We start from the raw sequence: 24,333 nt of genomic DNA, 5'->3' as shown, positions 1-24,333 counted from the left end.
AGGTGTTTCAATCTTACTACACTTCTATTAGAATATGGTTTTACAAGCCTATAAATAGACATAGTCTATTCCTCTTGTAATTATTTGAATTCGACATAGTGAATTTTCTTCTTCTCCGCCCTTGGTTTTTTTTCCGTAAGGGTTTTCACGTAAATCTGAGTGTTCTTTATTTTATTTTATTTTCACAATATTTATATTATACTTACTATTTTAAATAAACCATCAAAACTAAAATTTTGTAATATAAATAGATGCATTCATTTTTCATAGTCATGATTCTGCTTTAATAACTAGTTACACATTTGCAATAGTAAAAACTAGTTACGTTTTCCTCATTTTCCAAACAATAAAATGCATCCATTCGATATTTCAATATCTTAAATCATTTTCTTTTACAATTTGAAGTATTAAACATGGCACTCAACATCCACCTCAACTCATTTACATCAACAATGACCTCCATATTTAATATCATTTTAATTGATGATAAAATATTACTATATTTATATTTTAAATTTAATTTTACTCAAATTAGCTTTTAGTATTTTACTTTGTAACTTATAATTATTTAGAAATTTTGAAACTTCAAAATAATTCAACCACCATTTTACAAATTAATCTGAAAAATAAAAAGTGGCTAAGTTGAATAGAAGACAAGTAAAAAAATCATACCTGTCATATTTTTATAGCATTATTATTTAATATAGGTAAAATGTTTTAATTACACATTTATTTATTTATTTTTCTTGTGAAGTTAAACAAGAAAAGTAACTACACTAGAAGCTAAACAAGGTAACAACAAAATACACAAAATTATTAGGCTATTATATCCCACATGTACTGGACAATAACTCAGACAAATCTTGCACCTGCTATAAAATGGAGCTAAAAAGGTCTGGTCAAGCCATCTTTGCGCTTGGGGCAATGACGCAGCTAGTGAGGTTTTAACCGAGGCGCATCTATTGCAGGTTGAAAACCATTTCCAGACCCCCTCTTAGTCCTTGGTTCTACCCTGGCCTTTGAGAATTTCAGGATGGGTTCCCTTCGAGGTAGAACCTTACAATTTCTAGTTAATGAATTTGCTCTTGTTTTTCCCCAAAAATTAAGATGAAACAATTTGTTTATGAACTTAAGGTGTTCAAAATATTTGAAGGATTTAGCATTTCAAAATTTATTTTATTTGTAAGAGATTTTTGTATTTAAAAATGCATTCTGAAAATTCTTGATCAAGTGTTCGACACAATAATGAGAAGTTGTGATAAACTTGTTGATCCAAGCGTATTATACGTAACAACAATTAGATTGTGTTTGTTTACCTGTAAAATATTTTACAGAAAACATTTTCATTCTTTTTCGTTGTTTGTTTGGTGGAAAATGACTTCCTATTGTAAAATCTTTTCAAAAACACGGGAAAAGAAGCCCTTTATTTTAAGAAAACATCTTACCATTTTCATTTCGTAAGATATTTTCCAAAAAATTTCTCCTCACCTGTAAACGAATCCCCCTTCATTCCCACCCCGATTTAATGCTTGCCACCAGCCAACAACATTTTTTAGCACCAGTCGCCGGTGTGGATATTTGATTTACCGCTTTTCACCTTTCGTTGTCGAAATCTGCACTGCACCAGTTGGCGATGGCATTCATCTTCATCTCTCGAAGGTAAGAAAGACTGAAACTTTTATGGATAGTTTACTGGAAAAAAAATGAAAGAAAAAAAAACCAACCTAGAAGGCAAAAGAGGTCGTCCCAAAAATGAATCCCTTTAGGAAACTGGCTCTGCTAATATTCTGTGATGACCCAGCCTGGATTCCCAAAGTTAGTAACAATGTAATAATTGGCAAAGCAATGGCCTTTAGCACCAAGTCTTTAATCCGACTATTACAGCAAATTGATATGAGAAAGAGTGAGAGAGAGATATATACCTTTTTCTAAGTATAATGTTTTCTTTTTCGCCAAGTTTTTCTTTGATGAATTGAATTGACAGGGTTGCAAACCTCTTTTAATTAGAATGTCTTAATTTTGAAAATTAAGGCTCACTTATTTTAAACGAGTCAAAACATCACATCCAATAAGTTAGGACGCAACATTTTAAAACCTTCAAAACTAAGCTCGTCTTTCAAAAATTTCTATCTCGAAACAACAAAATGCCATATCCAGTAAGTTAGGACACTATGTTTTGAAATCTCGAAATAATTGTTTAAGTTTTTAAAACTCAAAATCACTTAAAAGGGTGCTTGACTATTCGAATTCAACGAGAAAAGTCGCAACCCAGTAACTTAGGGCACTACCTTTCTCGAAGTTTCCAAACATCAAGCATTGCCTTTTATTTTTTTTTAAAAAAAAACCTTGGAATATTATTTTAAATGATGTTTTAGGATGACATATTAATGCATCATGAAGCATAGATGTACAAAATATTCTAACATTTTCATACAAACATAAATAATATCATTAAGACAAAACTAAATAACATGAACATACGTTTAATGGAAAAAATCATACTAGGGTAAATAGAAGATAATAAACAAATAAAAATATGAGTAAACTAAAAGAAAAACATAATACATGCAAAAATTATACAACAATATATATCATAAAATAGCATATAAAAGAAATAATTAAACATAACATATAAAAAAAATGAAACTATGCACAAATAAGATAAATGACATACACTAAAAAAATGAATAAATAGAACATTTACAAATTATAAAAATATAATGCAATAATTCAAAATACATGAAATGATAATATAATATATATATATACATGCATAGAAAATATATATTTGAAAATAAACTATATAAAAAGGTTAAATATTATAATATATAAAATACATAATCAAATGTATAAAAGATAGGAATAAATATACATATTTGAAAAATGAAGAAATTAAAATAAAAAAAGGGTTGAAAAACTAAGATAGACGAAGAATAAAATAAGAACAAACCACAGAGAGTAAGAACGCAAGAGGAAGAGAAATTTGAGTGAATGCTCTCAAGAATTCTTATTGCTTCCCAAAACTCAAGTGATTTACAATGAAGGGAGAGGCCTCTATTTATAGTTGAGCCTCCCCAAATCCAACGGTACAGATCAATTACATCAACGGTTAAGATTAAAGGATATCTACAAATTAAATCTCCAAGATTACAAGATCATATCTTCAAGATTGCATATCATATCTAAGATTGCATATCATGTCTAAGATTGTATCATATCTAAGATTGCATATCATATCTAAGATTGCATGTCCTAAAAGATTATATTTCAATATGAGTCAAGCTTATAGATGGACCTTAAATCTTTTCAAGTAATGGGTCATTTCGATTGGGCCAAATTATATGTTTGTAATTTTGTACTGGACTTGGACTTTGTTTCATTTTTATTTTTGGGGGTTTATTATTTTAAATACTAGAATGGGCCGGGAAAAAATGGGCTATTACAGCTGGTGGTGCTGAGATTTGTAATTAGGGAAATTGGGAGCTTGCCAGAAGGAATTATTTGGCTTTAGGCTTTGGTCTGATGGTTACAATGAGTAGAAAAATGAATCACTTAATCTAGAAGATAGAATTTTTCTCTCGACCTTTGAGTATCTGAAAAATTCTAGCCTTTTATTGTTTTCTTTCCTTTCCATTCAAAGTACTTTCTCACTTGTTCCAGTCAAAAACAGTGCTTCCGGATATCTGGACACTCTTAATGTACGATAAAATTCTCCAAACAGCTTTATTGAATTCTTGAAAATTGGAACGCATCTTTCCTTTCCTCTCATATCTATTGGACTACAATCCTTCTAAAGTTTATAATTCTTTAATTTTTTGCTTCAAAAACTTTCACCTCATGCTCTGCTATATCTTCATCTATATTTTATCAATACCAAGAAAAAACCTATTTGGTTTTAGATTAAATTACTCACTGGCTTCCTTGAGTCAAGTGACGTTTTTAATAGAAAATTACGTTGCTTTATAGTAAAATGCGGGTTTAGCATTTCCTTTCATCAGATCCTGGTGTTTGTCTACATGTGAATATGGATACTTATTATGAGATTTTCTGATACTCCGCTATATATATACCTGAGGAAAAGCTTGTTGCTACCCAACGCCTCCGTAATCTAATTGAAAATCTTAAAGCTATTCATCCTTGATGAGATCAAAGCTTGCAAATAAAGCTGTGATAACATGAAAGAGTGTATGGATAAAATCATTGGTGTGCCTAAATGGCTAATATTGATGTCCCATGGAGCATGAGTCAACAAGCTGGAGCTCTAAAGCCTATAGTATTTAATTTAATTTTTACTATATTATTTTATTTAAAAATTGTTAGAAAATGGCCTTCTATGCAGCTCATCCAGCAAGGAGCACCATATGCAGTTGAGCCAAGCTTGCAGCAACTAAAACTTACTGTTGTTGTCCAAATGCAACTTTTTTTGTTACTTCAAGTTCATGTTTTCTAAGTGAATTCGATTTGAACATAGTTGGTAAAGAATTTGATGTAATTAGGTAGTGATTGAGTTGATAAATCAGCTTTGTTCTTATGTACAAGTTATTTTTACCAATTTTCCATGTAACTAATGGTATTAGGTAAGCATTAGGTGAAATTTACTTCTTCTTTTTTGTTTAGTCATTGACTGATATATGTAATGGCAATATGCCAATGTTCATTCTTAATGAAAAATTATCATCTTTCATTCATATGCTCCACCATTTTCTCTTGTCTTTCAATTATGTTCTTATTTTTAAACAAATTTCTACTTTTGTTTCCTCACCAAGTTTCGAGGCTTGTTGCACAAGCTTTCAACTCTGTTTGTTTAACCTTGTTCCAAATACCAACAATTGGTATCTAGAGCTTTTATCTTAGAGGACCTGTTGTGGTTGAACTTTAAATCGAATGGCTTCTTCAGCATTTTCTCCAACTGCACCACCAGTCTTTAATGGTGAAGGGTTCCACATATGGGTAGTCATGATGATGACTTACCTGCAAGCCTTTGATTTGTGGGAAGTTGTGAACACTGATGTTGAGCCAGCTCCACTCAGAGCCAATCCCACAGTGGCTCAAATCAGGCAACATGCAGATGAGAGGACCAAGATGCATAAAGCTATGTCTTGTATCCAAAGCTGTGTGTCTGATGTTATCTTCACCAGAATTATGGCTTGTAAGACTCCAAAACAGGCCTGGGACAAGCTTAAGGAGGAGTTCCAAGGTACAGAGAGGACAAGGAAGTAGGAGTTGCTAAACTTGAAAAAAGACTTTGAAAATTTAAAAATGAAAGAAGAAGAAACGGTGAAGCAGTACTCAGATAGAATCATGGCTGTGGTCAATAGCATAAGGTTGCTAGGAGAACAGTTCAATGAGGTAAGGATTATGGAGAAGGTGCTCTCAACATTGCCTGAAAGATATGAAGCAAAAATCTCATCCCTTGAGGATTCGAGAGATCCTGCAACCATCTCCTTAACTGAACTCATCAATGTTCTTTATGCTTAGGAGCAAAGGAGAGCCAGCAGGATGGAGGAGCATTAAGAAGGTGCTTTTCAAGCCAAGGCCAAGGCTGCCTTGAGCACCACTACCTATAAAGGCAAGAATAATTGGAAAAACAGGCCTAAGCCTGATGTTGCAAGAAAAGGAGACCAACCCTGCAGGCACTGCAAAAGACAAAGTCATCTTGAAGATAGATGCTGGTTCAAAGCAGATGCACTATGTCAACATTGCAAGAAAAAGGGGCATGTTGAAAGGGTCTGCAAGAATAAAGGCAGGCCTAGGAAAAATCAAGCACAATAGAAAAATGTTGAAGCTCAAGTAGCTGAAGACAGTAGTGACCATGAGAAGCAGGTCTTTGCTGTGTCATGCTCAGCTGGTCAGAACAAGGGCTCAAAAGGATGGCTATTGGACAGTGGTTGCACTAACCACATATCACCAGATGCAACCATTTTTAAGACCTTGGATAGAAGTTGAAAAACCAAAGTAAAAGTTGGTAATGGGCAGATTATCAAGGCTAAAGGAAAAGAGGATGTGTTGATATGCACTCCCACAGGTGGCAAGGTCATCACAAATGTCCTGTTGGTACCTGAGATTGACAGAAACCTTCTCAGCATTGCTCAACTACTTGAAAAAGGCTACTCAGTTGTGTTTGAGGGCTAGGAGTGTCAAATTTCTGATCCAAATGGATCAAGCCTCATAACAGTCACTATGACTGATAAATGCTTTGAAGTCAACTGGCCAAGTGACTCACACTCAGCCTGTGTTGCTTCTACTGAAAAATTCAGGCTTTGGCATCAAAGGCTTGGTCATGCCAACTTCAAATCGATGACTCAGATGATAAATAAGGAACTGGTTGAAAACTTCACCAACTCTGTTGAGAAAGATGAGGTTTGTGAAGTCTGTCAACTTGAAAAACAGTCAAGATTGTCATTTCCTACCAATAAAGCCTGGAGAGCCACAGAGAGATTGCACCTAATACACTCTAATGTATGTGGTCCTATGAAATCAAAGTCACTGAATGGAAGTATTTCATTCTCTTTATTGATGATCATACCAGATATTGCTGGATTTTCTTTTTGAAGCACAAGTCTGAGGTAGCTCAAGTGTTTTTAAAGTTTAGAGCAGTTGTTGAAACTGAAGCAGGCTGTAAGCTCAAGGCCATCAGGTCAGATAATGGAGCTGAGTATACCTCAACTCAATTCCAAGCTTTATGCAATGATGCTGGCATCAAACATCAGCTCACCAATGTTTATACACCTCAGCAGAATGGGGTCAGTGAAAGGAAAAACAGAAGTCTTATGGATATGGCTAGGTCAAGTATTTCAGAAGAATTTTCCTAAGACCATATGGGCTGAAGCAGTTAACACTGCTGTTTATATTCAAAATAGGCTTCCAACAAAAGCACTGGCTCACAAAACACCATTCAAAGCTTGGTTTGGATTTAAGCCATCTTTGGCTCATTTAAAAGTCTTTGGCTACCTATGTTATGCTCACACACCAACTGTGAAGAGGGATAAGCTGTCCAAAAGGGCTCAGCCTGGCATCTTGGTGGGATACAGCATGATCAAGAAGGGTTATAGGATTTTAGATCCTTCAACAAACAAGATCCAAGTGAGCAGAGATGTGATCTTTAATGAAAAGGCATGCTAGAATTGGGAAAGAAATTAGCCAGAGGCTATTTCTGGAGAACTCATAGCAGGTCAACTTGAACTTGATCAAAATGGTCCTAAAATGGACATTGATGATAAACCAATCAGGGGTACAAGGACTTTGGCTGAGATTTATGAGAGGGCTCATGTTGCACAAGAAAAACCAAGTTGTTTTGAAGATGCTGAAGCACATGAAGGCTGGAAATAGGTAATGGTTGATGAGATTGCCATGATTGAAAAGAACCAGACATGGGAATTGGTTAAAAGACCAGCCAACAGAAAGGTCATTGGGGTGAAATGGGTCTATCGAGCTAAGCAGAATGCTGATGGAAATTTGAATAAATTGAAGGCTAGGTTGGTTGTTAAAGGTTTCAGTCAGAAATATGGCTTGGATTACATGGAGACATTTGCAACAGTGGCCAGGCTAGATACCATAAGGCTGCTAGTTGCCTTTGCAACACAGATGCAATGGAAGATCCATCAGCTTGATGTGAAATCTATTTTTCTAAAATGGTTTCCTTGAAGAAGAGATATACATTGACCAGCCACAAGGTTTTGAAGTAACTGATAAGGAACATATGGTGTACAGACTCAAGAAAGCCCTGTATGGCTTAAAACAGGCACCAAGGGCCTGGTATAGCAGGATCGACAGCAACTTGGTGAGTTTGGGGTTTGAAAGGAGCTCTAGTGAGCCAACATTGTATGTCAAGAAGAAACAAGCAGAAACACAGCTCATTGTGTCCCTATATGTTGATGATCTTTTGGTCACAAGAGAAAACCAAACAATGTTGGCTGATTTCAAAGCCAAAATGATGAACATGTTTGAAATGTCTGATCTGGGGCAGATGACTTACTTTCTTGGAATAGAGATACACTCAAAGTGGAATCTTCTTAGGACAGAAGACATTTGCTGCAAAGATCCTAAACAAGTTCTCTATAGAGAATTGCAAGCCAACAAGCACACTTATGGTTGTTGTAATGAAGTTGTCAAGCCAAGGGGATTATGAACAGGTTGATGAATCTGTCTATAGGTGTCTAGATGGCTGCTTATTGTATTTGACAACAACCAAACTAGATATCATGTTTATTGTAAGTGTGCTATCGAGATTCATGCATTGCTGCAACAAGCAGCATCTTCAAGTAGCAAAAAGAGTGCTCAGGTACATCAAAGGCACCTTGAGCTATGGATTACAGTTTAGCAAAACTGAAGACCTGAAGCTGATAGGGTACACTGATAGTGATTGGGCTGGTTCAAAGGATGACATGAAGAGTACCTCTGGTTATGAATTTACACTTGGTTCAGCAATGTTTTACTAGAGTTCAAAGAAGCAATCGATAGTAGCTCAGTTAATAGCAGAAGCTGAGAATGTTGCAACCGCAAATGCTGTTAATCAAACCATTTGGCTAAGAAAAATCCTAGCTGACTTGAACTTGTATCAAAGAGAAGCAACAGAGATCTTTTGTGACAACAAGTCTGATGTTGCAATTGCAAAAAACCCTGTCTTCCATGGTAGAACTAAGCACTTTAGCATCAAGCTACATGTAGTAAGGGAGATGGAACAAGCTCGAGAGGTGGAGCTAATTCATTGCAATTCTGAAGAACAAATTGCTGATATCTTTACAAAGGCACTTAATGTAACCAGGTTTAATAAACTAAGAAAACAGCTAGGAGTTAGCAACATGGAGACCAAGGAGAAGTGTTATAAAATGGCCTTCCATGCAGCTCATACAGCAAGGAGCACCACATGCAATCGAGCCAAGCTTGCAGCAGCTGAAACTTACTGTTGTTGTCCCAATGCAACTTGTTTTGTTACTTCAAGTTCATGTTTTGTAACTTAGTTTGATTTGAACTTAGTAAGTAAAGAATTTGATGTAATTAGGTGGTGATTGAGCTGATAAATCAGCTTTGTTCTTATGTACAAGTTATTTTTACCAAGTTTCCATGTAACTAGTGGTATTAGGTAAGCATTAGGTGAAATTTACTTTGTTTTTTGTTCAGTCATTGACTGATATATGTAATGGCAATATGATATATGTAATGGCAATATGCCAATGTTCATTCTTAATGAAAAATTATCATCTTTCATTCATATGCTCCACCATTTTCTCTTGTCTTTCAATTTTGTTCTTGTTCTTAAGCAAATTTTTGCTTTTGTTTCCTCACCAAGTTTCGAGGCTTGTTGCACAAGCTTTCAACTCTGCTTGTTTAACCTTGTTCCAAACACCAACAAAAATGACATTTTTTGGTGTAACTGTGATTTTGTTTTGTTTATTTCGCTAGTTTCTACTATGAGAAGGCATTTTATTCCTGGATTCAATTTGGTGGAAATTTCTCTAAGTTGTCCCTGGACCACATGCTTTATGTTTAGCTGCTGCCGGCGTTTGGCCTTGTGTTAGTAACTACTCAATAGCTTTCGTCAGGGATGTTCCTTTGACTGTGTCAAAAGGTTCTAGCTGAGCTGATGATTGCAAGTTGCGATTGGAACTACAAGTAGTAGAGGTAATGTGTTTCCGTAAAAAAACAAAATACCATTAACATAATCGAAATGAATCGTGCACACCTGTTATTGTTTTTATTTCTGCACTTTGGTCCAATATGTAGTATCTGTAGGATTATACTTGGTGGATTTTCATATAATTTATCGAATTATAGGAAGCCCATGAGAGGCTTATAGCAATCTCCACAGGCGGTTATGCCCCATGGATGGTTATCAGTTTCAATTTGCTGTCGGTAAGTATTCTCAATTTTGCTTTTAAATTGTTGCTGACCTTAATTTGGATCCAGTATCATCTTTTAAATTGCTGCTTAATCATGCATTTTATTGCCTTATTCTTCAAATTTTTGCTGCTTAAAAGGATGTAATTTTTATATTGTTTTACTGCTTCCTTTGCTGACTTATTCCTTGTTGATCTTTGGTCCAACAAAACTGTTATTATAGCAGCCAGTAATCTCAATTTTCGTTTTACACCCCACCGACAGTTACCATCTGATGTCTTTATTCTCCATGGACGGTAACATCCCATGGACAGTTACCATCCGGTATACTTATTTATACGAGGGGTTCTCGCGGGTGGTTAGGTCCCTTTGCATATAAGTACACATATTATATTGTTAGACAAAAGTAGCTCATGAGGGACTCCCATAAATAGTTACATCCTACACTTTGCCATATCTATAACCTTACATGTTATATCTGTAATTCTATTTTCTTCATGTAAATTCAAGCGAGTAGACATTGTTGAAGGTTACAATTTGACACAGAAAGATTTCACTTTTCACATGATTCCGTGCTACGAGGACCTATAATATTGCAATCGACCAGTTATTTTTTACCATAAGCCTCCCTATACGTCTGGGAGCAGGATCTATCGTAAGCCTTCCACCATGTGCGGAAGAAGCACCATCATTTTTGTATAAGCCTTCCCATATGAGTCTAAGAACAAGTCGATTATATCCACATTCCATAAACCTCCCCCTGCATTTGGAATTAAGGCCTTTTTTACGACTTTCCATAAGCCTACCCCCATGTGTCTGGGGACAGGGTCACTTTATTACCTAACATAAGCATCCTCTGGTGTGTGTAGAAGCAGGGCCACATTATTATTTTTCATAAGTCTCCCCCATGCATCTAGGAGCAAGACCACTTTATTATCTACTGTATGCATCCCCCATACGTCCGGGAGCAAGACATTCGAGTCCCTTCATGAACCCTTGGATTTTAAACAAAAGTGAGGCATATTTTCCGTATCCGAGCACCTTTATCAACTCTTTGAGCTCTCAAAAGAGGTGTGGAGGTGAGACATATCTTCGACATCTGAACCACTCTGTAACCCCTTTGAGCTCTCGACGAAGGTGACACATATCTCCTTCATAAAAACTAGAATTATGTTAACAAATAAATTTTATAGCTATAAGCACATGCACTTTATTTTTCCAAATTGATAGTTATTTTTGGATCAACATTACAATACCATCTTCCATAAGCATTTATTCAATATTATTCGTCAAAAACTCAGCCAAATAGCTACATTTTCTACCATTATTTATAACTGTCCTTTTGCTTGTATTTAACAAGCATTTCTTACACAACGGGTAGTATATACATATTGTATTTTATATTGCGAACGGATAGTTTGCATTTATTGTATTTTATATTGCCAACGGATAGTTTGCGTTTCTTGCATTCCATATTACCACCAAATGGATCGTATCTCTTACATTTTGTATTGCCAACGAATGACTTCATTCTCCTCTAGTTTACATTTCCAATAATCACATCCACTAATATATTTATGACACATCTCCACTACATAACTTCAGATCCTTTAAATTCACTAAATCATAAAGTAAAACTTATACAAGCAAATTGTGAATAGAAGTATTATCCGCCAATGCATTATTAAAGCTCGGCTCAAGGCACAATTATTTTATAACCTACCTCTCAATAGGAAAGACTATTATTATATCCCTACTTCAACTTAGACTTAATTGGACCCTCCATTGGGTCACCTAAGGCCCACTAAGTAACATAATTAAATAAGAACTCTCACTTAAATATAAATATCCAAAGGCATCAATATTGTAGAGGGACTCCTCTCCACTCCCAAAACCCCAGTACATTAAGCATTCATCTTTAATCCCTCTACCTATTCGGCTCTCGACCTTAGAATGGATAAACCAACCTTCTTCAATACTATCCCTCTCCTCTATCTCCTTTGATACTATGTATCAAAAAGTTTTTTTAATAAAAAAATTCAAGCTCACTATATCAACCAAAATAATTAAAGAATGTTAACTATTTAGATTAACTAATGTCTTTGTAAAAGAAAAGAGCCAAATTATGTCAAACTGAAATATAAAAATTAAATCACAAATGTGAGCATAATAGAAAGACCAAAACCAATTTGATCATTATATTATTATTAAAAAAACATATAATGTAGTTTTATAGTAGTAGAGATTCTCTATGATTTAGAAATACTCCTCTCTTCACGGACTTTTATTATATCAAAACTAAAGAAATTATTTCATGGACTCTTTCCACTACATCATCCGTAATCCCTAATTTGAAAGTTCAGTTCAAATATACATATGATGTGACAAAAAAATGATGTATCCTCTTTTAATTAAAGGAACCATAAATAATGTAATGAATAAGACTTAATTATAAAATAATTTCTCATCAAAACTACTTCAGCTCAAACTCTAGTTTCATACATGTTAACATGACTGAAATTCATTCAAGCAACAAACAAATCACCTGGTTGTACCATGTCACAGCTATCAATCACCGTTAATCACAACAAACAAAGCGAGTTACGTTACTATTGAATAATAATTGACTAACAAAAAATATCACCGTCCGAAAAAAATAGGTTGAAGTTTCACTTCTAAAAAGGGTTTCAAGTACATAGCTTAAAAAAGAATAGCGCGCAAGGAAAAGGTGTTTGTGTTGTTGAGAGGAAGGTGGGTTTTTTGTTTGCTTACTCTATTAAATTTGGTTACTCTATTAAATTTGGTTACTCTATTAAAGCTGGTTAACAGCTCCATCAACATCAAATTACATCAATCAAAAAGCTTATAGCAAACCAGACTTCAAAATGAACAAAATATTAGTTCAAATCCAACAGCAACACAAAACCAAGGTTGCTGCATGCTTGTCACGAGCTTGCATGGCCAGCTTCCAGCTGCACTTGCTTCATACCAACTGCATGGAGATCAGCTTCAACAATGGGTATCAGTTTCGATTTGCTGTCGGTAAGTATTCTCAATTTTGCTTTTAAATTGCTGCTGACCTTAATTTGGATCCACTATCAACTTTTAAATTGCTACTTAATCATGCATTTTACTGCCTTATTTTTCAAATTTTTGCAGCTTAGAAGGATGTAATTTTTATATTGTTTGACTGCTTCCTTTGCTGACTTACTGCTTGTTGATCTTTGGTCCAACAAAACTGTTATTATAGCAGCCAGTAACCTCAATTTTCGTTTTACACCCCACCGACAGTTACCATCCTATGTCTTTATTCTCCATGGATGGTAACATCCCATGGACAGTTACCATCCGGTATACTTATTTATACTTGTTTACACATGCATATCTTGGTCTAAGAAAGGGAACCCATGAGGGGTTCTCGCGAGTGGTTAGGCCCCTTTGCATATAAGTACACATATTATATTGTTAGACAAAAGGAACTTACGGGGGACTCCTACAAATAGTTACGTCCTACATTTATGTCATATCTAGAAATTTACATGTTATATCTATAATTTTATTTTCATCATGTAAATCCAAGTCGAGTAGACATTGTCAAAGGTTACAATTTGACACGGCAAGATTTCACTTTTCACATGATTCTATGCTACAAGGACCTACGATATTGTGATCGACCTGTTATTTTTTACCGTAAGCCTTCGCATATACTGGGAACAGGATCTATCGTAAACCTTCCACCATGTGCAGAAGTAGCACCACCATTTTTGCATAAACCTTCCCCCATGAGTCTAGGAACAAGGCCATTATTACCACATTCCGTAAACCTCCCCATGCATTTGGGATTAAGGCCTTTTTTACCACTTTCCGTAAGCCTACCCCAATATGTCTAGGGGCAAGGTCACTTTATTACCTAATATAAGCCTCCCTCAAGTGTGTAGAAGCAAGCCCACATTATTATTTTTCATTAGTCTCCCCCATGCATCTAGGAGCAAGACCACTTTATTATCTACTATATGTCTCCCCTATGCGTCAGGGAACAAGACATTCGAGCCCCATCATGAACCCTTGGACTATCGACAGAGGTTAAGGCATATTTTTTTTTATTTGGGCACATTTGTCAACTCTTTGAGCTCTCAGAGGAGGTGCGGAGGTGAGACATATCTTCGACATCTGAACCCTTCCATAACCCCTTTAAACTCTTGACGAAGGTGACGCATATCTCATTCATAAAAACCAGAGTTAGGTTAACGAATAAATTTTATAGCTACAAGCAATTGCACTTTATTTTTCTAGATTGATGCTTATTTTTGGATCAACATTACAATACCACCTTCCATAAGCATTTATCCAATATTATTCGTCAAAAACTCTGGCCAAATAGCTACATTTTCTACCATTATTTATAACCGTCCTCTTGCTTGTATTTTAACAGGCATTTCTTACACAACGCGTAGCATATACTTATTGTATTTTATATTGCCAAAAAATAGTATGCATTTCTTGCATTCCATATTACCATCAAATAGGTCGTGCCTCTTACATTTTGTATTGCCAACGGATGACTTCATTCTCCTCTAGTTTACATTTCCAATAATCGTATCCGCTAATATATTTATGACACAGCTCCACTGCATAACTCCAGATCCTTTAAATCTGTTAAATCATAAAATAAAATTTATATGAACAAATTGCGAATTAAAGTATCATCCGCCAATGCATTATTAAAGATCAACTCGAGGCACAATTACTTTATAACCTACCTCTCAATAGGAGAAACTTTGTTATATCCCTACTTCAACTTGGACTTAATTGGACCCTCCATTCGATCACCTAAGACCAACTAAGTAACATAATTGGATAAAAACTCACTTAAATATAAATACCCAAAGGCATCAATATTATAGAGGGACTCCTCTCCACTCCCAAAACTCTAATACATTAAGCATTCATCCTTAATCTCTCTACCTGTCTGGCTCTAGACCCTACAATGGATAAACCAACCTTCTTTAGTATTATCCCTCTGCTCTATCTCCTTTGATATTGTGTACCAAAAAATATTTTTAATAAAAAATTCAAGTTCACTGTATCAACTAAAATAATCCTTTTTTTAATAAAAAAATTCAAGTTCAATATATCAGCCAAAATAATTAATGGATGTTAAATATTTAGATTATGCCAAATTGAAATATAAAAATTAAATCACAAATAGAAAGACCAAAACTACAATTTCATCATTATATTATTATTAAAAGGAACATATAGTGTAGTTTATATATAGTAGTAGAGATTCTCTATGATTTTGAGGTACTCCGTCTTCGCGGACTTGTATTATATCAAAACTAGAGAACTTATTTCATAGACCCTTTACACTACATCATTCATGATCTCGCTCAATTAAAAGAAAATATATCATTTTTAATTTAAAAGTTTAATTTAAATATACATTGATGCGAAAAAAAAAATGTCCCACTTTTAATTGAAGAAACCATAGATAATGTAATGAAAAAGACTCGTAAAATAATTTCTCATCAAAACTACTTCTGCTCAAACTCTACTTTCATGCAGGTTAAAATGACTTCACCATTAATCACAACGAGTTACGTTATTATTGAATAATAATTGACTAACAAAAAATATCACCGTCAGAAAAACATAGGTTGAAGTTTCATTTCTAAAAAAAAGTTAATATACTTGAAATTCAAAAAAAATTTTTTTATTGCAAAAAATCAATACTGATTAGTTATATATCCAATTTTATTTTCTTATACTATTAGAAAAAGACAAGGGAAGAAGAATCGTTCATAAATTTGCAGTCAATAGTTAATGATTCCAATTTATTTGTTCTAAATTTTGACTTTTGTAACTGAGAATTCACATTTTATTCTCGTCAAACTTAAACCTAACTAAAATAATAAAATAAGAGTTCTACCCCCTTTTCACCTAAGTTAAGGTTAAGTAAAAGAAGACAGGGGAATGGGCTCGTTTCAAATCCTATTCATGTATGATAGATACGTAATGAAATTCATCCCTTGTACGCTATTTTACATATTCGATATTAAAAAGGAATTGGGAATAGAGAATCTATACTAAAGAAGGGTCTAATTCTTTAGTATATATTCTTATTTGATACATTGTAGTCAGTTACATCGACGATTTAGGTAAAGGTGCGGAAAGAGAGGGATTCGAACCCTTGATAAACAAGAGTCTACATAGCAATTCCAATGCTACGCCCCATAACATGCTGCCACCAAAAGCAGAACCCTATATTTCTTCTAGAGAATCTCCTAATTGTTCCAAAGCAACTACAAAGAGATTCTTTAACCAGAAAGAACTCAGTGCAGATGTAGAATGCCTATTTAGAAGTTTTCGCAACTCAATCATGTATGATGGAATTATCAAATATTTCAATTCAATCATGTATAATAGAATCATCAAATATTTAAGTATATAGCTTAAAAAAGAATAGCCCGCAAGGAAAAGGTGTTTGTGTTGTTGAGAGGAAGGTGGGTTTTCTGTTTGCTTACTCTATTAAATTTGGTTACTGTATATGACCACAGGGAAAATCATGACTTCTTTTTCCCTTTCACTTTTCGTGTCAAAAGTATATATGGGTTTTGTTAGTTGAATAAAAATAGTAATGAGAAATTATTTGAATAATTAGTGCTGCAATTGATTAAATATAAAAATAACTTGGACTATACAAGTTGAAAATGATGCCAACAGGATTGGATGAACAGGAATACATACGAGTACATAATATTGTCATGTGTAAGCGTAATTTCCACCTTTAAAGCTTCTTCATTCCTAGTCCTCTAAAATTAAGCAGTTTGTACTAATTAAACGTAACTTGAAGAAAGGAAATAGGTGATCAGTGAGAAATATTTTACATACAAGGCTGAATTGACCAATTCCAAGAAGGATGAGCGACCACACCTTCTTTCGATAACCCTTTGTACAACGAACTTGTCGACCTCTACTAAGAAAAAATCTTGAGATACAAAGAGGCACAACATGCTCCAGTCACCTTCCTTCTTGCCAGTGGCATCCCATGTAACTTGCCTTAAAACACAGTTCCTGTCTTCACAGCATCAATATGGCAAATAGTTAGATAACATCAATTCGGAACTAATATGCCTAAACTTTAAACTACTAATCACTTGGTTCCATTTATCGTTAACATTCAAGATATCATTATTATCAAATCTATGTTCCATGCAATACCTAATCGTTTTTCATCATCACATGCTTGGAAATCAGAAGTATAAACCTTGATGTTACATGGAACTTCAAATGCTACTAATTAGAAGTTAACGAGAAAACATTCTGATAATTTTACAAATGTGCCCTCAAAACAAAACAAACGTTCTAAAAGTTGCCTATCGTTACCAGATTTTCTTGCTAGAAATTAACATCAAGTTGATTGCTAAGAAGTTAAAAGAAAGGGTTAAACAAAGATCATGTACTACAAAAATTTTATTATCGTTTGACAACAAATGACATAAAGATAACCAGAGTTCATACGTACCTCTCCTGTAATACACATCAATTCTGACTGAAATTCGAACTTAACGAAGAGCTGTAAAACATAACAAGTAGCGGAGATAATTAGTTAAGGTAAAGGCATGAGGGCATTAATGTAATACAGCTTCTCTTTTCTTTTGTGCTGACAAAACAATAAAGTTCACAAGTTCATTTTGCTAAAAGTCAAGTGTTAAAATATTAGGTTTTAATTATGCCTCAATCCATGTACTCTGAGTTTTGAAATTTCATCCTTCTACTTTAATGGTTCGAAGAAGTTTTTACTTGCCTGATTTAAAATTTGAAGTTCAATTTTAACGCAGGCTCCTGTTAAATTTAAACCCGTGTTATCATTTAAACTTTGATTTTTAATTCAGAATTTGAATATTAAATGTACATATTCAAATCTAATGTATATTCATTAATAGTATTATCAACTGGACTTTAATTTTTAAATTAAACCTAGAATTAAAAATACAACTTTCAAAAGTTCAAGCAGCACATAGACTGAGGGCATTATTAAACCTAAAATATAATAGCGAAAAAATCATCTCTAAAATAAAAGAAAAAGGAGTAAGAATGGAGTTCAAATGTTATTAAAAGATCAAAAGGGTACCATCTTTAGCACAATGTAACACATCAGAAAGATAAATCCTTATCACATGCCAGTTATGGAGTAACGGTTTCACTAATTGGAAAACTTTTAGACAATCCAACCACAAATTTCAGCAAATATATATTTGAATGTATTGTAATTTGGACAGACAAAAAAAATATTGTTATTAATGAAATATAAGAACACCTGTGTAGTGGTTGAAATTGCAATACCCCGAACTCCTCAACAGAAGAGCAGTTTACTTGTATGCGTACACTGTCGATCATGATGCTAGGTATGTGAGAAATCTTTAGCCAGTCCTCCCCGGTCTCCTTTCTGCAACGTTCTGAAAGAATTGGACTCTGGCTGATGTTCAATTGCTTTAGACTTGTATTATGAAGAACGTAGCATGGCAGTGCCTTTAACTTTGGGCAGGAATTAATAGTTAGGGAACAAAGCCGAGGCATGATGCTAATATGCTCTTCTCTGCTTGTTAATGGCACCCAATCCTCCCACTCTTCCAAATCAAAAAATTCAAATTCAAAATGTTTTAGACTAGGGAAGGCAATAACAGATGATGAAGGTGATTCCAAAGATGATGAAGGTGCTAATATCTCTTCTCTTTCTACACCCAGAAACTCAACTGACACTTTTTCCACTCTGCTCCTTCCCCCTATATAGAGTGATTCAAGGGATGGCAATTTCCCCAAGGGAGGCAAAGACTTCAAGTGCAAGCAATAACCCAATGAAACATGGCTCAACTTGGTCAAGCCCATCATCCAGTTGGCAGAAATGGTGGGGCTACTGTACCACCATATCTCTAGCTCTTCCAAGTAAGGAGGTGGTCGCAGAGCTTCAAGGAGTCTTCCATCATCTCTCTGCCACCTATAACCCCTTCGAAATAGTAAAATCTAGTATCAAAGTCCGAAGGCCTTTCTTGTTTTCAAGCTCTGCTTTCTCAGCTTCAGTCACATCACACACAGCTCCCAATCCACTTATCTTAAGAAGTCCTCGAAGATGAATTAAGTTTTGAAGATCTCCAAGACTAGATGTATCGCTATTACTCGTTACAACAAACAAACTTAGTGTCTGAAGGTTCGTTAATCTTCCAATTCCTTTTGGTATTGCCATCAGGCTCAAGTTTGTTTGATCATTCTCAAGATGCCTCAAGTTGATTATTTTTCCAATTCCACACGGTAACTCTTTAAGACTATCACACCATTTGAGGTTTAAGGTCTGTAAATTACATAACCCACACAGTGGTTCAGGTAATTCTTTCAATTTTTTATTGTTCTTCAAGTTAAGATATCTCAAGTGAACCAATTTTCCTATCTCATCAGGAAGTTCTTCAATTGAATTTCTGAATAAACCGTTACTCAAATTTAAAGTCCTTAGGCAAGTCAATTGATCAAACAACCTGGGCAAATATAGTCTTAGTGATGAGGTATCATGATAGCTTGGGTCAATAAGGAGGCTACGCAACTTTCTGAAACGGAAAATATTAGGTTCTGTTGGTGCAGCTTCTTTACGAATCAATGTTCCATAGCGAGCCCTTTCACATGACAAGTCTAATTTTAACTCTTCAGAATCATGGTTTACTAGCATCACACATTCGGTTTTCATTAAAACTAGAAGAAAATCATGAATTAGATCATGCATTTTGTATTTTATAATATCGCTGTCTAGTTCATCCCCTCTAAAATCCTGAAAAAATGAACGCATATGTAGCTCATCAAAATATTCCTCACCAACAATCTCCATCTCTTCACACCGCACTCCCTTCAAGTAATCTTGCGCCATCCACAGCTTGATCAATTCATCTTTTCTTAAGATCATACCTTTCGGAAAGACAGCACAATATGAAATGCACTGCTTAAGAGCCGAAGGCAACTCATAATAACTCAAAAACAAGGGAGGGAAAAGATCTTGTTCAGCCTCTTCAATGTCCCACATTTCACTATCCAATACATTTTGCCATTGTTCTCTGGTTCTCATGAACCGCAAGAGACCACCTAGAATCTTCGCAGCAAGGGGCAAGCCCTGGCACTTTTCAGCAATTTTCCAACCAATATCATCTAAATTTTCACTTTCCTCTCTTGTCCTCCCATAGTATGCTCTACGGCTAAGTAATGACCGACATTCCTCTAGTGACAAAGTATTTAATAGAAATAAGTTTGGAGATGTTGTTCCCATTATTATAGCAACTTTTTCGTTCCGAGTGGTTATCAAAATTCTACTCCCTGGAGAGGAATGCTTGAGGGAGGTTTTCAATTGCTCCCATCTTGTTGCATCTTCACTCCACACATCATCCAACACGAGGAGTACTTTCTTCCCTGAAACATGGCTACGAATTTCCTGCAAGATGTTATCCTTTCCAACTAAATTCGAACTTTCGCCTTTAAATGCTTCAAGGATCTCTTTGGCAATCCTTATCTCATCAAAAGGGTCTGAGACACATATCCATAATCTCTTACCAAAATGACATTCAACATCACTGTGATGGTAAACCAGTTGAGCAAGTGTCGTTTTCCCAATTCCCCCCATCCCCACGATAGATATAACAGGGAGCTTCAACCCTCCTCCACTACTATTGTCCCCCACCAACATATTCACTAGAAGCTCTGTCTCTTGACGCCTTCCATAAACTTCTTCATCATCTATGAAAGAGGCAGTTATTAGCCTTCGGGGTTCTTCAACTACCTTCTCTAACCCGAACTTATACCTATCTTTTTCGGTAGCTATACTATCAAGTTGTTCATTTACTCCGCTTAGCTTGGATTTCATTTTATAGTATAGAATAGTTTGAAAGGTAAAAGAAGAGATAGAATTGCGCATCTTCTTCAGCAAGGGGAAATTTCTGGCTTCTTTTTGTTCTTTCTCAATCTGTGATTTCAGTTTCTCAGAATTCCACTCGTCCACCACATCATCAACATCATAGGCTACATCTTTCAGTTTCTTCAACCAATTTCTCACGTTCGCATCCTTTACCTATTGAAAGGTAAGATAAGATTTACGATGGGCAACATAAATTTCATTTAATATCTTGAATTCCAATAATTTCAGTAAGGAATCGAATACCAGTATTCAACCCGCTTAAGTCCACTATGATCTCAAACCTAACACTGATCGTTTAATTTCCAGAATTAAATTTTCAAACCCTAAACACGGGATTTCAAATTCAATAATCCATTTTATTTTCCGCTTACACTGATATTTCGAGGAAGGTGCCCGAATTAGATTTTAAAATCAAACTTTATTCTTCTCCATGTTAGATATAAATATTATGTAAGATAGGAAAGGATACTAGGGCCCCATGATTGAAACAGTCAACTCAGAAATCCATATATAATAATCCACAAGACAAAAATAATTCACAAACTAATACTTAAAAAAAAAAAAGAAGAAGAAGAAAAGAATAGCTACAACATGCACCTGTTTTGATTCTGCATCTTGAAGTACTGATTGAATATCCTGAAAATGAGCAATCACTTTTCCGATTTCTTCTTCGAGAGCTAAGGCCAACTCAAAGTTTTGTTTTATCTCTCCAGGTATCATTAACAAGGAACTCGACTTCTCCAAAACGGCTGAAACAATTGATTTTGCCATTTCTTTTTTTTTTTAATTCAGACTGAGTTTCTTTTTTTTTTTTTTTTTCTTTCCAAGTACCAACCAGGGTCCAAAGCAAACAAGAAAAGAAATAATAAAATAAAAACTGTGTGCTCTTGCTCGTGGTTCCTGAAGTATGAATTGCCTTTGTTTTTTATTACTTTGGATTTTCTTTTCTTTGAACAATTACATCTGTTTTTATACGGGAAGTACCATAAATAAATTAGAGTAATCTTCAACAGAAAGGCAAAACCCATCAAAATTTAAGGCGGTGCCGTGCTTTCGTTGCCATCGAACAAGTTGAACAAAAATGAAAATAAGCATGATCGACTTAAATGAGGAAAATTGAAAAATCGTTTTTCCCTTTTTACTTACTCTAGAAGTTTATTTAGGTAGTGTAATAGTTTTTCTCCTCAATCTAAAAGTTTACATAATTTTTCATCAATTAGAATTACCCCTATAGGTGTCCATCAGAGGCCTATAGCTAGAGGTGTCCATCAGAGGCTATTATAGGGACTAGCATGGGCCGGGTATCTCTAAAATAAAAAATTAAAATTTAAGTGTTTTAATTTTTTTAAAATTTTAAATTACTAAAAGTAAAATTCTATTTTGGTCTCCTCTAAAATTATAAAAATTTAATTTAATTTTTTAAAAACTATAAATATATAGACTATAAAAAATTAAAATTCCATTCGGCCTTCTAAAAAAATTGTTGCCCCTGGTGTCCATGCAGGATTGGATTCAGGTTGAGCTCAATTAAAATTTTAGGCCCGATTGTTAGATTCAAGATCAACTTGGCCTAAAAATTAAGTCTAAAATTTTGTCAAATTCGGTCCACCCATTTTGATTTTTTATATAATTTTTTAAAAAATATAATACATAAAAATACTAAAAATATTAAAATAAATATTTCTCAAAAAATTAAAAATAAATTTTAAAAAAGTATGTATATTAAATAACATTAAAATATGTGCAATTTAATAAGCAAATACCTCTAAAATGTCACAAAATTAACAATAAAACAAGAGTTATACAATATCCAAACAATAACAACAAAATAATAGCAACATAATAGTAAAATGACAGCAAAATAGTGAGAAAATAACCAAGAAAATAGCAGTAAAATAGTAAAAAAATAGCGTATTTTTATATTTGCAAATTCGGGCCAAACTTGGGCCAAAAAAGCCTTACCCAAGGCTTGACCCGTTATTTTTTTGTTCAAGCCCATTTTTTAGGCCTATTTTTTACCCAAACCCTCCCACTTTTCGAGCGGACCTTTGGGTTGGGCCAGTAACCCGACCCATGGACAGGTCTACTCATAGCCCCTCCCTAACACTTAAATAAGAGGATAATGTGCTTCAACACACTCAAACCCTAATCTTCCGAGCTAAGACTCAATCAACTTACATAATACTAATATGTTTGGATAAACATTAGAATTGGTAACTCTCACTAAATTTGATATAATTAAAGCATTCAATTACACTTTTCAATTTTAAAGCAAGAGTGTGAATTATGTAATTACACAAGTAATTACATTCAAATCTAAATTTAAAAATATAGTTTTATATAAGTTATAAAAATTATATTATAGATTTATTCAAAAAATTTATATTATAGTTATGAACACATAAGAGCCTTTGGGATGGTTATAGCAAAAAAAAAATCTTATACTATGAATCCTAAAACGATATTATAAAATAAATTATGTATTTTATAAAGTTATAGCAAAAAATTATATTATTTAAATCCTAAAATATTTTATTATAAAAATAATTTACATGTTGTAATTTATTTATTTATATAAAGTTATGACTAAATATGGACCTAATTTATTTATATGTCGATATTAATATACTTATTCATAAAAAAACATTATAATTTTTTATCATAACTTATTTATAAAAGTAATTTTCTAAAGTTTTGATAAAAATTATATTATTTATAATAAGTGTTATTAAAACATTTTTTATAAAGTTTATGTATTATAAATTTTATAACGTTTACTTAATTTACGTGTTATAAAAATGGATATAACTTAGTATAAGTCTTTCTTTAAATTAAGTTTATATGAGTTTTATAATTGAAACTATGAACTATTTGGATTGTGAACATAAATATCATAAGATCGATGTTAATTATGTAAATAGAACAAGTTTTATCGCACATCATTTGAGAGTATTGTGTTAGACATAAGCATTATAAATAACTCATGAACTCTTTAATGTTAGACATTCAAGTTTTCTAAGAGAGAATCAAGATTGATTTTTCAAACAATATTATCTCTAAAGTTTGAGCTTAAACTTTTTCTTTACAATATAATGTGTTTTATAAATAAATACACCCAACACTTGTTGTTATAGCCATTCTCTCTTTGTAACACCCTAGACCCGGCCTAGATGTCTAGTCCAAGTTTAAGGAGTCATTAAAAAACCGAAATACTACGCAAGACACAATAATACCAAACCATGATTCATATAAAATTCAACTCAAAGACTAGTTAAGTATATAATCTTCCAAAGTCATATTATTAGAGTTTAACGAAACTCCTATTGAAATAGTTTAAAGAAAGCTAATAGTTCGACCGAGCTCCTGCAGCACTGACCCGTTTAAGTCTGCGAACCACCTGAAATCCAAGCAATAACAGAATGAGTTGTGAACTCAGTGCGTAAAAGAATTTATTCAATTAATGCTCATTTATAAAGTGGTTCCAAATTCAGAGATCTGGTTCGATACAAAAGTAATTTCAATTCAGATTCAGAGCAGATTAGCTACAC

The 24,333-nt window shown here is 34.0% G+C and overlaps 1 protein-coding gene, 1 long non-coding RNA gene and 1 other non-coding gene across 6 annotated transcripts; 1 reads left to right on the top strand and 2 right to left on the bottom strand.

Annotated features, from left to right (window-relative positions):
• Positions 1-680: 680 nt before the first annotated feature.
• Positions 681-1,974, bottom strand: LOC128282566 (uncharacterized). Of its 2 annotated transcripts, XR_008272892.1 has the most exons (3): positions 1,923-1,974; positions 1,725-1,802; positions 681-1,618 (listed from the first exon to the last, which is right to left on the bottom strand). It is a non-coding gene; the product is annotated as an uncharacterized LOC128282566 (long non-coding RNA). The 2 variants fall into 2 exon arrangements; XR_008272893.1 differs by lacking the exon at positions 1,923-1,974 and having other exon boundaries at positions 1,725-1,899.
• On the top strand, positions 907-1,057 carry LOC128283096 (U4 spliceosomal RNA). The gene has a single exon (XR_008273438.1). It is a non-coding gene; the product is annotated as a U4 spliceosomal RNA (small nuclear RNA).
• A 12,164-nt stretch (positions 1,975-14,138) lies between the features above and the next one.
• On the bottom strand, positions 14,139-22,030 carry LOC108486916 (putative disease resistance protein RGA3). Of its 3 annotated transcripts, XM_053019623.1 has the most exons (5): positions 21,383-22,030; positions 18,158-20,938; positions 17,363-17,413; positions 16,771-16,915; positions 14,139-14,490 (listed from the first exon to the last, which is right to left on the bottom strand). In XM_053019623.1, exons 1-2 carry the CDS (start codon positions 21,554-21,556, stop codon positions 18,836-18,838), a joined length of 2,277 nt encoding a protein of 758 aa, XP_052875583.1. In that variant the 5' UTR covers positions 21,557-22,030; the 3' UTR covers positions 14,139-14,490; positions 16,771-16,915; positions 17,363-17,413; positions 18,158-18,835. The 3 variants fall into 3 exon arrangements, with proteins under 3 accessions (XP_052875583.1, XP_017646567.2, XP_017646568.2); XM_017791078.2 differs by lacking the exon at positions 14,139-14,490 and having other exon boundaries at positions 16,483-16,915; XM_017791079.2 differs by lacking the exon at positions 14,139-14,490 and having other exon boundaries at positions 16,483-16,911.
• Positions 22,031-24,333: the final 2,303 nt, after the last annotated feature.

Source organism: Gossypium arboreum, chromosome 10, assembly GCF_025698485.1.
Source record: "Gossypium arboreum isolate Shixiya-1 chromosome 10, ASM2569848v2, whole genome shotgun sequence".
In the NCBI taxonomy this organism is placed as follows: domain Eukaryota; kingdom Viridiplantae; phylum Streptophyta; class Magnoliopsida; order Malvales; family Malvaceae; genus Gossypium; species Gossypium arboreum.
This window is presented reverse-complemented; position numbering and strand designations above follow the sequence as displayed.